This window comes from Haliaeetus leucocephalus, unplaced genomic scaffold (assembly GCF_000737465.1).
Source record: "Haliaeetus leucocephalus isolate CR32 unplaced genomic scaffold, Haliaeetus_leucocephalus-4.0 Scaffold151, whole genome shotgun sequence".
Lineage (NCBI taxonomy): Eukaryota > Metazoa > Chordata > Aves > Accipitriformes > Accipitridae > Haliaeetus > Haliaeetus leucocephalus.
In genome coordinates, this window is record NW_010972587.1 from 14,538,580 (window position 1) to 14,552,936 (window position 14,357).

The window sequence follows — 14,357 nt, forward strand, 5'->3', positions numbered from 1 at the left end:
GGAGGCGCCTGTGGCCGTCAGGATGGCGGAGGGAGGGTCAGCGCTGAGGGGGGCTCGGCCGGGCCGGCGAGGAGCCGGCGCTGGGCCTTGAGCGCCCGTTTGGAGGACGAGGAAGGGCACGGGCGGGGGAGGCGCTGGCAGCCTCTTCCGCTCCCCGAGCGGTGTGCGCCGGGTGGCGGCCGGGATCCGGTGGGACCGGGGAAGGAGGCGGGAAGGCTCTAATTCGGAGTAATTGTAGAGACACCCCTCCGGTGGAGGCAGTCTGGGGGGTAAGAGAGGGCTTTTTCTGGCTCTGCTGGGCCTGCAGCCTCGCGGACGGAGGCTGTAGGCCCGTAGTTCTTCCTCCCGTGGAGGGCAGCAGCGTGTCAGTCTGGATGGATTTGAAAGACCATGTCTCCCAGCCTTTTTTTTTCCTTTTCTCCTTATTTTTTATTCCCCTGTTTAGTCGCAGCTGGACATCTGAACATCCAGACACGTTACAGGTGCCTGCAGCTGTTCTAGTTTCTTTTTGGGTGTTGTGATTTTTTTTTTCTTTTTCTTTTTTTCTTCCCTCCTTTGTAGTTGTGGGGTATACACCAGATAGCTCCGGTGTCTAAGATACAGTGATGCATTTTAGATTTAAGTGCAGGGGCTTCCTGTATGTTTCTTGATTACTTTTGTGACTTCCAAAGGTCAGACCTTGATGATACTTTTAATAGCAGAGGTAGATGTAAAAATTCTAATTCTCTTAAGCTGTTAATAACTTAAAAGCATCTCTGCATTTATTTAAAAAAATGCAGTAAGAAGTACTTTCAGCAAGATACATCTTCTGAAGTATGACGATTATTGAAGTATGTTAGTGCTCTTGCATGAGCATTCATGTAATATGTGAAAGAGAGGCAGAACTCGGTGTTACCTTTTATTAAGTTTTCAAAAAGTACTTCTGGTTATCAGTGTAGTAATCTTGTTGCTAGCTAACTAAAGCCCTAAATCGCTCTTTGGTATGCTAAATATATTCAGTAGGTGCACTTATTTCTTAAAAGCCTTATGCTTAATCTTCATCCTGTGTTTAGGCAGATACAGTCAGAGGTGGCTACAGTTTCTTAGTCTTCGTAGTCTTTTCAGCTGTGTTCATTATTTCACGTACCACTTGGTTCTCTGGCCTTTGTGTTGGGAGAGTAACACCTTGCAGAAGATATCTGAGCTTATGCAAGGTCACACAAAGTCAGTACAAACCACAAGACCTTTTGAGTTCAGCTCAGGGCATCAACCATAACACAGCTTGGAGACAAAGTGTTTTGTGGTCAGCTCTTGGAAATTGTCCTTTGTTAACATGTCAGATCAGAAACAGAGAAATGAAATGGTTACAATGTAGCTGTCTTAATAGACTAGACATGTTTTTGTGCTATATGTTTATATTTGAGTAGCTTCAGGGTGTTTGTTTAAGCCAGTGTCTAGATACGTTAGAGTAACGTTCTTGCCTTCTGTACTACCTGTTTAGCCAGATCTCTTTTCAGGTAACAGTTTCTAGGAAATTTGACTCTACTTCTGAAATAGAAAGTCTGGGATCTACTATGGCTTTTTTTTCCTAATACTGCTATACCACTATGAACTTAGATACCTGTAAAGACCTCAAGCCTAATTGGTACTGGCTTGCTTTTCTTAATTATTGTTTTGACACCTAGGTGACAAGTCAGTCTGAATAGCATTGTAATAAAGCAGATACATAAAACTGTACTTTTTTTGTGGCTTCTACAAATGTCTGTCTCTGTCAGTTGAAGAGTATGACTTCTAACAGTAAATTTTTGTGAAAAAGGGAGTGTGAACAAACACTTCTGGTATCTGGGCAGCATGGTAACTACTGCAGTACTGTTGTGCTGCAGGCCAAAGATACAGCTAGACAGAGCTGCCCCGTAATATGGACCCAGAGTCTGTTCTCTGATTACACCTGCATGGAAAGCCTTGTTTGTGTTTGTTTAACCAGTTATTCTGAGAAGTTGTAAACAGAGTATTACTGCTGTCTGCAAATCTGCTAGCATAACCAAGCTATTCTAGAGGTATGTGTAAGTCCCAGACCAGCATATTTACAGTCTTGAGCAGTAGCTCAATTAAAAAAATTTCTTGTAGGTTATGCATTATTCTGACTGTTAACTGATTTCTTGCTTTAAGTTTAGCCTTAATATGGTATCTGTGATTTGGTATTTGTAATTTTAGGATAAAGAAAAAATGACATTTTTATTGTCTTGGTGATTAATTTTGAAGAGTAAGGTGAGAAATATGAATGTAAAATATAATGTAAACCCTGGAACATTTCATGGAAGAAGTTCCCTTATAATAGCGAAGCTAAGAGCAGTATAAGCCTGCTAGTGTTAACTGGTGCTCTGTTGATGCTGTTGAACGTAATTGTAAATTTTTGTTGATGTTCATAAAGGAATTTATTTCAGAAGCAAAAAGGGCAAAGAAGCTCTGAATAAAATGGGGGTTTGCTGTCTTTTGATTTTCATTAGTGTTTCTGTGGAGATAGTTCTTATTAAGTTGGTGTGACACTTTAATGTCTATTCCATTATATTGAAGTAACACCGCTAGATTTAATAGCAAAAGAACCTAGATTATCCCTTTTTAGTCTGGGGAATATTTTCTACGTAGCGTATTGTTTTCTCTGTGCTTTTTCAGTGTATTAGTTTTGCTTATATATTTAAAATGCTAAGCATAGTAGCAGAACTGTGCTGCTACCTTATGCTTATTTCATACTGTTAATTGTAAACTTGAGTGTTTTCTGGTTGCAGATAATCATACCCTCTGTAGCTTCTTCAAAAATGGAAGAGGGAAACTGATTCTTGTTTTTCAGCCTGAGTAACTTTGCTCTATTGGAATTTGTGAAAATTAATAACTTGTTCTTTTAAGACTGGATGGCTTTATACACAGTACTGTATGGAACACTGCAAATGAAGTATCCCTTGATTAAATGTGATCTGAAAGATTCTGTACTGAACCTTGTTTATGAGCATTGAATGTGATGATTAATTTAATAATATTCTGCAATTTCATTAAACAGAAGCTGTAAAACCTGAGATTCTGTATTTGAAAGAAAATTAAAAAAAATCTGTATATAGAATCTGAAAAATACCTGAAAAATATATCTGCATAAAGAAAAATCCAATGCTGATCTCATAGATCTGTATAGTCTCTACTTAAATAAAGAAGTTGAACTATCACAGAATATTTAACCAAAGCAGCTTTGTCTCCAGAATACTAGAGAAACACTATTCTTGTTTAATTCCTTGATACAAGAGAATGTTGGACATGGCAACTTTGAGTTGTAATTTCTACTAGCAGCTTCTGGGATTAATTTCTATGGTTTAAGTATGCTGTGAGCTAAAGCTTAACTGTTTCTTCTGTTGCTTTTTTAAAGGAACAAACTCGGTTTGGAAGGCTTAGAATCAGATCTTGTCAGTCTAAAAGTGTTAATTTAAAGCACAGGAATTACTTTTGAGTATAACCCTACAGTTGAATAATACAGCATGGGAGATTATTTCAGTTTAATACTTTTGAGAAGGTAGCACTGAGTCAATTTTGTTTCTTTTCTGATCTTTGTTTCCATTTATGATTGACCATATATACGTAATTTTTTTTCAATTAACTAGAATACAGCTGTGCATATGGCTCGGGCAGATTCTTTATGCTTTGTGGCCTTGGTGGGATTATTAGCTGTGGAACAACACATACAGCACTGGTTCCTCTAGACCTGGTTAAATGCAGAATGCAGGTTTGTTCTGCATGTTGGTATGTGGTGACATTGACAAAGCATGTTTAGTGTGGTATATTTAATCTACTAATGAATTGGAGGCATAAACTATCCCCTGGACATAATTGTCCAACAGTGCATGAAGTTTATGTAAAAGCATGGTGTGTCTTTATTTTTTGCTGCAGAATACAGTTGTGAATATGGCTCGCTCAAGTTTTATGCTCTCTGTGGCGTTGGTGGGGTCCTAAGTTGTGGCCTGACACACACTGCTGTTGTACCTCTGGATTTAGTGAAATGTCGTATGCAGGTTTGTATTATCTTAAACATCTCTTAAACTTTTTTTTCTGTGTAGCCAGCATATTACGAGTTTACAGTAGGGATGCAGTTTTTTCTGGATGACAGGAAGTGAGTAAACTTCAATGCTGCTTTAAAGTCTACTGCTGTGAGACTAACAAAATACCACTTTCAAGAGAAGCAGAGGCATTTAGGATAATCTGGATTAATTATTTTTGACTACATGTAAGGCACATTTAACTGACTATATTTGCTAAAAGGCACCCACCACAATATTACTCTTTGCTGGCTGGTAGGCTATCTAGCACTATTCGTGTGCTTTTGGAGAAAGGAAATAGTATCTTTGGTGTTTTGAAGGTCTACTATTTTTAGCCTGGAGCAACATGCATGTATAATTTGATCCATTAACATTGTGGATATCAATGCATGGCTTATGGACTGAATACTTCCTAATGATGCCACTTTGAATAGAATGGGTAAAACTTGATATGGTATTGGTAAGGCCATCAGTGCTTGGGGCTAATTTCCTTGAAGTGGTTCTTGATTGAACTGAGTGTCATCACATTGCACTTAATTTGCAATACAAGCTTCCGCATTAAAATGATCTAGTGAACAGCCACGGACAAAAACATACTAATGGATTTATTCAGGCAAATCTGTGCCTCAAGAAAGAAGCAAATTAAAGCACACTTCTAAATTTCTGGAAATACAGTAGTTAATGACTTCCCCATTGCATAGGCTGACATTGATTATAAAGGTGGCAATTTTGTAATGATAGAACTCCTGAAATGAGGAGGGAACTATGAATTAATTAGACCTCCTAGTCACACTAGGAGTACTGCATGTGATATTCTTAAAAATTGTGTTCTTCTGGAAGGCCTTTATTTAGCAATCTTTACAAGAGAGGCTTTTTCACATACTTGAGAGCAAGTGCAGTTCTGGTCTCAAACTAGTAATTCTGTAACACATTGGACAAACATGGGGTGCATCAAATGAGGGTAACATGCTGCTTTCTACAAAATTTGCATTGAGACAAGGCTAACTGTGTAAGAATTCCCTATTCCTACTCATAAGGAATAGCTGTAGCTGAGCATGTGTTTTATTTCTGAAAATGCAGCTTAAGTGCACTCTTCTAATTGTTCTTCAAAATCCAAGATCAGTACCTTGACTACCTATGCCTAAGGTTGAGTTTTCTGAGAAGGAGGTTGATCAAGGGTAAAGAGGACGTAGCATCTCAAACAGTTGTTAATCTGACTGCAAATTGGGTTAATGGGCAGAAGGCCTGAGAGCTATACAATGCTTCATGTACAACTGGGGAGCAAGGCCTCATACTTCCCAGGCTTCAACTGCTTGGTAGGTATGCTCGGCTTGGGCTACCAGTCCTGGGCTTCTTATGTGCTAAGGGTGATGATACTTGCCCCTCCTTCTCCTACACTTAAAGGAAGGTGCAAGAGGAGTGTTCCATGTGGATTCCAGGTGTGACCTTGTAAAACCGGTCAGCATTTATCTCTTTACAGATCCAGTACAGAGCATGTTACTAATCCTTCCTAGATTCTCCAGGAAGAAACCTGTTGCCTGCCCTCTCATGTCTTTTTAAAAAGAGGTCACCTTTTATGTAGCTGATAAGTAAGCATGGTTCTGACATGAACAGAGTCTCATTTTACAGTGACCAATTAAATATCCAGTTTTCTGAAATTCTGAATCTTTTAAAATTGACATGTTTAGGTGAACTAGTTCCCAACTAGGTTGTTGCTGGACTGCAAGACAGAATATCAGTCACTGCAGGTTGGCATGCATGTCCGATAGCTCTTTCTGAAAGCTTTGGTTGACTTCTCATTTGGTATCTTCCTTCTTGCCCTCTGAGGAAATGTTGGATGACGTCAAATATGAAAAATAACAGTGTGATGTGACTTAAAATTTTTCAGAATGACCTGTTTAAGAATTTGTGTTAAATGGTTTCTTTCCTTTCACATGAAACAAAATTATTCAGTTTAGTCTTTTTTTTTAATTTCTGATAAGTTTATAATGTAATCTCACTCAAAGTTTTGTGTGCAGAAAATAATTTATATGTAGCTTTTACTGTGAAGTCAAAGTACAAGTGTAGAAGTTCTTGAGTACTCTTTGATCTGCTTTGCTCCATCTGTCTTTGACTGTGTGGAGGGATCAAACTAACAGTGGACAAATAACCTTTTCTGATTAAGACTTGGGTGAATCATCAGGCTTGGTTTGTGGTGACGCTTGAGGGTATATAGGTGTGATGTGTAGAGTGGATGAAATTGCTGACAGAAGCTGTTAAATTTTTAAAGACACTGATCTAAACATAATTATACCAATATACTACTGACAGTGTTAGAATAGTGATTTCAGTAAATCCTTTTGATACGGAAGGTCATATTGTTGATTTGGAGAATAAATGTAAAGCAAAATTCAGACAGTTCGGTGGTCTCTGAGTATTGAGGAACATACTGGCTGTTAAAATAAGTTAGGGTTTGAGACTAGCAAATAACCATTATGGTTACATTAGTGTAACTTTGTGGTGAGTACATGGTCTGTCCAGGGAACCTTAGGCAGCCAGCTGTATGAGGAATTTAAGAATTTTATATTTCGGATGGGGGTGTGAGAAGGGAAATAGTAAGCTATATCAAGCACTTAACTGCCTATTTCGTTTAGGTTGATCCACAAAAATACAAGAGCATCTTCAATGGATTTTCAGTGACAGTCAAAGAAGATGGTGTTCGTGGCTTGGCTAAGGGATGGGCTCCAACCTTTATTGGATATTCCATGCAGGGGCTTTGTAAATTTGGTTTCTATGAAGTTTTCAAAATCCTATATGGCAACATGCTGGGAGAGGTAAGACTTAAGTCATTTATATGAGGCTACATATCTGCAACATAATGGTATTAGTAATGTAGAGTAATCGCAAAAGCACAATTCATTAGTAAAAATGTGTGTTTAAATTCACTTCAGGAAAATGCATATTTGTGGCGTACTTCGCTATATTTAGCTGCATCTGCCAGTGCGGAGTTTTTTGCTGACATTGCTCTGGCTCCAATGGAAGCTGCTAAAGTTCGTATTCAGACACAGCCTGGATATGCTAACACTCTGCGGCAGGCTGTACCTAAAATGTTTGGAGAAGAAGGCATCTGGGCGTAAGTATCTCTTGATTTTAATTTTTATTCAGGTTCTTGATGTTGAGTATTTTTTCCTAATGAAAAACTGTTGCTAAAACTCATTGTGGCTTTAGCTTATAGTACTTTTTGGTCTTTGTATTTTAAGATAACAACTGAACATGCTTCAGGGGATCTGTGCTGAACTGGCTGTTAATTCCACATGCTCCTTAGATCCATCTTTGTGAGTATCTTTGTGCTGAGTTCTGCTGGATAACTTCCGTTTCTAGCAGTTCCAGTCAGAGATACTCAGCAACTTTTTGGTTGTACAGTCAAAGATGCTTGAGTCATTGGCATGTAAGACTAATATAACTGCATGTTAGCTTTCTGTTCTGATAGAAGTGGCTGTAAATGTACAAGTCATTTATCACTATCGGGACTTGGCTGGTATGCAGACATGAGCCTTACTGCACTTGTAGTATCAGTACTGCATTACTGCAATGCGTTGTAATCTGAAAAGTGACTACAAAAAGAGCTGTGCAGTTTAGGGGTCAGGTAGATTCTAATTTGTGTTGCTGTTCCCAAGTTAGCACTTGGGAACTAATAAAACTTAAATTTCTGCTCTGTAGGTGTTGAGACACTTAAGCTTTACAGTGTCAGTGTTTAGAAGTTGTATTCTCGATAGTAACAATAAGCTAACTAATTTTTTTCCAAGTCAGAAATGTACTTTAAATACTGCAGAAAATGGAACTGAGTTTGTCTCTTCTCTGGTTAAGTTTCTATAAAGGTGTTGCTCCACTATGGATGAGACAGATTCCATACACAATGATGAAATTTGCCTGCTTTGAACGTACTGTTGAAGCTCTCTACAAGTACGTCGTTCCCAAGCCACGAAGTGAATGTACAAAAGCAGAACAGCTGGTAGTCACATTTATTGCAGGCTATATTGGTAAGGATTCTTTAAGTCCTAGACTTCATTAAAGGACTACCACAACTTTAGAAACTGATCCCTTTTCAGAATATCAAATAGATGTAACAAGAATGGGAGAATTACTTGTAACTTTAAAATGTTCAGGGGAAAACACTATATTCAATCTGTCAGTGGAAAATGGGTCTGTAGTAGGACAATGCTCTTTAATTGTTCCTATGTATTACTAATGTTAATATCCAAGTTTAGAAACTGCAGATGATTTAAGTGGAAAAAAGTTGAATCTTTGCTAGGGTGGGGAAGGGGAGAGAAATCTGGATGGAAGAGGCATTTTCAATATGCAAAGATTCGGAAGGAGTTTTGTTTTAGCAGAAGAGGTGCTGCAAGAGCAGAACTGAGGTGTTTTCTAGTATTCATGTACATGCTGTCCTTTTAGGATACCAGGAGGCTTGCCATAACTTCTGTGCAATTTATTAGCAGTTTATTAGAAGGTGTGGTTTCAGTTGGGTGTATGTAGTGTACATAGTAATGGTACAGCTAAAACACCACAGAACTAATGTCAAATTATTCTTTCAGCCGGTGTGTTCTGTGCAATTGTTTCCCATCCTGCTGACTCCGTGGTGTCTGTGTTGAACAAAGAAAAGGGCAGTTCTGCCTCACAGGTTCTTATGAGGCTTGGATTCAAAGGTATATACATCCTTACTTTCATGTATTTTGGATCAAGTGTTTGTGGTGTTTTGGGGAGGATTTCTTTTTTTCCTGGCTGCTTAATGCTACTCATGCTTTATGTTTTGCTCTACAGGTGTATGGAAAGGTCTGTTTGCTCGTATCATTATGATTGGTACCCTGACTGCACTACAGTGGTTCATCTACGATTCTGTGAAGGTTTATTTCAGACTTCCTCGTCCACCTCCACCTGAAATGCCAGAATCTCTGAAGAAGAAGCTTGGTCTAACTGAATAGACAACTCATGGACTGACTATGCTGGCTGTCCCAGTAATGAGTTTCATGAAACTTTTATATATTTCACTATGTAGAAAACAAACTCTATATGATGTCGTTATTGGCTGTGCCCTCATCCCACATGAGGGTTTAAATTCTATCACTGTCATTGCCTGAAATAAATGAGAAACAGAGCGCTTAGTGTCTGTTTACTACTGCGTATGTAAGCTTCATTTCATAGCAGCAAATACCTCAAATACTCTTCCCCCCACCCAAAAAAAAAAAAAAAAAATTAACCTGTTCTCCACTTTAGGAACTAGGGAATTGTGCAACAATCATAATAAAAATAAGCTTTCCCTGTTTCCAGAGAAGTGCCAAGAATCTGTCCTTGCAGAACCACAGCAACTAACTGCGGTTCTATGCACTTTGAGTCCACTGTTTTATTTGCCTATAATAAGCTGTTACAGTAGGATAGCTGAACTCCCGAATGGCTGAGATGAGACTGCAGTCTGATAGTGCATCCTGCTCATAATATAGAGGTTGTCCAAAGGAACCATATACATAGTCCTGTTTCTGCTTTGGGGTGGTCATCCCAACATAACTAACTTATGCCTACTTGACTAATTTCTGCTTCTGTTGGTTTTGAACCACACCAAAGAACTCAGTCCTTTTGGTTGTACTGTGGAATTAAACAGTAGTTGCTACCTTAATAAAAGAAAAGCTGATGTTAATAAGATTCTCAAATATATGTGACCACTAAAAGCTTACTACAGCCTTACAGTAAAATAAAAATGGCTTGCCTCTTATTGTAGAGTTTGACAAACTTGCCAGCTATTCCCTACACTTGGTACTCCTGTAGTTTGATTTTTTGGGGGGTTGTTTGTGGTTTTTGTATGTGGGTTTTTTTTTTTCTAAATTAGATTAACTGTAGTGCTGAGTTTTGGTTGAACCCTGCACTTCTGCAGTGCAAGAAGCCATACCAATTTTTTTTGGACCTTACTTGATGTGAAGAAATCTAGGCTCCTAGGCCTGCAAGAGGAGACACTCACACAGTGTTTTGTTAAGGCAATGAATTTGTTTTTCCAGTCTTTTACAGAAAGACGACTATGCTGCCTTCCTGTGTTTTGCCTGTTCAGGAATCCACAGTTGATAATCGCATTGAGAAAATCCAGAAAACGCCTAACAGTATATAAAGGGTTCACCGTATCCAGTACTACTTTGCTTACTTAGTAGAGCTGGAGCTTAGGTGTCTTTTGTGCAAAACTGTTTGGATATGCTGCCTTTCAGCATGTGAGCTGATGATATTGAATTTAGCTTGGCATTCACGTATGTTGTACGGCTACTTCCTCTTTCCTTGTGTCCCTTGGAGTTAAAAGAACAATTAAAGCAGGCGTCGTTGGAGTAGCATAACTATACTGACTGCTGCATCTTGCTGGAGTCTGATGTTCCTGCTACAATTTTAGGTAACATTGAGCTTCTCACCCCCTGGGAAAACCTTCCAGCTTCCAAGGTTTTGGATGGTTATGCTAAACAAGCAAGCTGAGCCTTATTTTGAATTGCTGCCTTTCAAAATTAGGAGTAAAATCTAAAACTGCTCTATTTCCCTGTTACCATGACAGTAAACACGTTCTTAGAGTGGTTGGTATCTAACTGCATTATACAGCAAAGTCAAATTCTGTAAGTCTAAATGAAACATTCGTAGAGGTAGTTTGGTGTTGAATTAAATATATTTCATGATATAAGTGCATACATCTTGTTGCCCCATTGTGAGTAGGAGGCTTTGAAATTATTTAACAAATCATTAAATGCTCCTAAAAGCTTCCTTGGAGAACAGCATTAACTATGACTTCATCTTGTTTCAAGACCACTGAGGTTAAATCAGTTTTTGAAGTTAACTTTTTTATGTGGTTCAATTTGTTAGAAAAACAGTATCACTCTTGTGTGCTGAATATCGTCGTTTCTTCAAAGGCGTGTTTTAACTCATTAGACTTTCCTTTGCTGGAAAATATCTCAAGTTCCTTCTAATACTGGAAAAATGAAGCAAATTTTAAGGCTGGCAGAAGAGCGAGACAAACTTGGCTTGTGCAGGGAGGTAGTCTGATTGTCAAGTAATCCGATGATAAGCTAAATTTCCTCAAGGCTGTTTCTTGTCATTCTGTGTGTGGAGCAAAATCGTGGAATTTTTCTCTAGAATTGGGTCACCTCTGTGCAGCCGTTGTAAATATGTGCACTAATAAGAGAGTCTTAAATCTATTTTCTCATTGCTTACGGGCAGACCTGAAACTTACCTTTTTAAAGATGCTCAGATAATTTTATCGCAGTAAATCTGAGATAAGACTACAAGGGCAGCTAGCTGTTCCCCTTTTCTTCTGTAACTGAGAAAGGGAAGATATACTTAGTGATACTTCTAGTGTTGTGTTTCAGTGGAAAACTCGAGAGAATTGCCTTGCAGCTGCTGACTTCATTGACATTCAGTCATAGACTTGTTTAGATGCTTGAGACGAAGGGGTTTAATGTATAAAATGCCATTGCTTAAAGGGTCACCCGCTGATATTTTAAATAAACTTCAGTGGGAAAACTGTAGTATTAAAATGCATTTAAAAGGTCGACTTTGTCACTGATAAATGCTTTATAGCATAATGTATAGTACATTTTCCAGAAGTCGAGAAGGTGGGGCAGGGGGGCAGTGGTGCTTTTGATGGACTTGTGCTTTCATTGCAAGGAAAGTCCTGTACCGAAAAGGAGCACATGGTTTTCAACTTAGGTCCTAACTCTAGACCAGTCACTAAACCCCAAAGTGCTTTGTAAAACATGGATTATGTATATGCTGCTTGTGTGTATTGTTTTATGAAGGAGAGAACTTCCTTTCTTGCTATTACTGGAGCTGAGATCTGCGTTCTGGTTTAAAGCATACTGTCTATATAAATTTGGAATAACAACTCCATTCACACCCTGTGTATCAGGTTGTACTACAGATCAAATGTGCTGATACTTGCTGAAATGTTTGTTGCATATCATTTTAAAATGGGCTGTAATAATACAAATAGTTGTAATTAATTTACATTTCTACATAGAAATGATGTAGTTCACAGTGAAAACAATAAACATCCTGCTTTTTTGTAGCAAATATGAGTACTTTGGATAGCTGAGCTTAGTAGCTACGTGGCCTTGTTACAGAATACAATTTTTGTAACTCCGAGTGATGTGGGAGGAGGATATCGCTTGCAGAAACTTCTTCCCTGAGCTGATGTTCTGGGGTCTAAAAGTAGATTTTAATGTGTTGGGATTACTTTGCTCATGTCACTTTTCAGCATTAATCACTTAATGCTGTTGCTGGTTCATTTGTTTGTTTTTCCCCTGTGAGTTGCTAACTAGAATATAATTAGCCAGTTCTGTACTTGCATACTAAGTTAAAAGCAAAGATGTCGTGAGGATTACTGCAGGTTGGGCTGCATGGGATGATATGTTTTAAGTAGCATAGCTGTGATTTTCTTTATTACCCGAATCTCTCAATCACTGAATAAAATTGCAGAGAGCATTGTTGAGTGCCCCTAGAAATGAACTAAATAAGGTGTTGTAGTTTACTGAGCTGATACCTTCACCGACACTGACAGTACTGGACCAAGGAGGCGAGGTTAGTAGTCTGCTTCAAATTTATGGAAAAATACCTCACCCTCTGCCTCATCTTTTCCACTATAGAAAGAGCTTTGCCTCTGACCTTAGACTGGTGTAATTACAAAGCTATTCTCAAACTTTCATTTAATTTTTTAGTACAGTGGAGGTGTGTGCTTGAAGGGCAAATGAAGATTCGTAATACCTGTGCAGGTTATGGGGGAATCACTGACGACTCGCCTTACTTCTGAGGACAGTACAGTGGGTGCGTAAACTTAAGATCCAGATATTTTTTTTTTCCAGTAAACTTTACCTCTGTGACTTAAACTTTTTCTCTCTTGCTTGTAGCAACAAAGTTTCTGAAAGGATCATAATGCTTTGGACCTGCACTTCCTGGGAAGGAAGGGCAGGTGGTCTGCATACATCTAGAGATAAAGTGAAATTAATGGTTCTGTAAGATTTTTTGCATACTTAACTTCCCACAGAGACCATGAACAGGACTGTATACTTGGCTTTTCATAGGTAGATGTGTTGTAAGATTTGGAGGTTATTCATTTGGGGGTTGAAAGTGAAACCGACAGTTGTTTACCCTGGCTTATTTTCTGTTACTGTTCCAAAGAGAGAGTGTGCTCTTTTCATCCAGAAAGACTTCTTTGCTGTTAAGACTTCTCTGATTAACTGCGCAGCTGGAGCATGTTTTCCATTTCTTTTCACTCACGTAGATAGAGCTCTTCTGGTTCTCCAGTTCCGCCTCCCCAGATTTTTACTGGCTACTGACCACAAATGATTTATTCATGAAGTTGAAAACAGAATAAATAAAATTACTATAGCCCGTGGTGCAGTTAATCTACTGGTAACTGTTAACTGCATCGTATGGGCCATAGTGAAAGACACTCAGGATAGATTCCTCACACCGCTGTATCAATGTTCTTCTGGTAGACATGTCTGTTGTGCCAAGTGCTCTCCTTGACAGGACTAACGTGAGCTTGTACACACACAAAAAACCCCAGGGTTGGTGGATTCAGTGAATATCAGGCTTTAATGTACAAATGAGATATAATTATTATGTAAACCCCAAACCCTTATGGTGTTTGTATGTGCGTGTGTGTGTGTGTATATATATATATATTTATTTTTTTTTCAGGTTTGATACACAAAGCATGCTTTAGCATGGCTGATCATTCTGGATGTTCTTTAATTTTCTGTCTCCTTCAAATGCCACTTGGTTATTTCCAGGGGCTTGCTTAAGAATTACATGAAAGAGCAAAGGGATGCTGGTTGGTAAATAGTATCTGTGGGTGCTTTCTAGGAAAACTTGTCTTTTGACAGGTTTATCCTTGCGGTCTGTCAGGTGGACTGGAAAGGGGTAAAAGAAAATTGGGAGGTAGGAATGGACCTATACCAGAAGGAGGAAAACTTGATGAAACAAAGCATTTAAGGTTGACTGAGGACAACGAAGCAAGGAAGGTACGGAAGACCAGCAACATGGAAAGAGATGGAATGCGGAATGAGGAGGAGAACAGTGAGGCAGAGGAATGGTTCTCTCTTCCGTACAATCAAGAGTCTGGTAGCTGCGAGGTGTTCAGGTATGACCAATGAAACAATTGAGAAGTTATAAAGGCCTTACTGTATGCTTATACTTCTCGATGTAATTTCATTTATAGAGATTTTCTGAATTGCTGTATCTCTCCTAATTGCTTTTTAGGGTAATTTTTATTCCTATTTAATGCACTTTTCCCCCTTTCCTCTG

General features: G+C 38.7%; 1 protein-coding gene across 1 annotated transcript in view; it reads left to right on the forward strand.

Annotated features, from left to right (window-relative positions):
* SLC25A3 (solute carrier family 25 (mitochondrial carrier; phosphate carrier), member 3) overlaps positions 1-9,194 on the forward strand; it is a 15,482-nt gene extending 6,288 nt beyond the window's left edge. Inside the window, exons 5-10 of the mRNA XM_010561909.1 lie at positions 3,910-4,031; positions 6,689-6,868; positions 6,986-7,167; positions 7,902-8,074; positions 8,630-8,740; positions 8,856-9,194. Of these exons, the coding sequence (XP_010560211.1) occupies positions 3,910-4,031; positions 6,689-6,868; positions 6,986-7,167; positions 7,902-8,074; positions 8,630-8,740; positions 8,856-9,016 (929 nt within the window). The 3' untranslated portion in view covers positions 9,017-9,194. The remainder of the gene's footprint in view (positions 1-3,909; positions 4,032-6,688; positions 6,869-6,985; positions 7,168-7,901; positions 8,075-8,629; positions 8,741-8,855) is intronic.
* Positions 9,195-14,357: the final 5,163 nt, after the last annotated feature.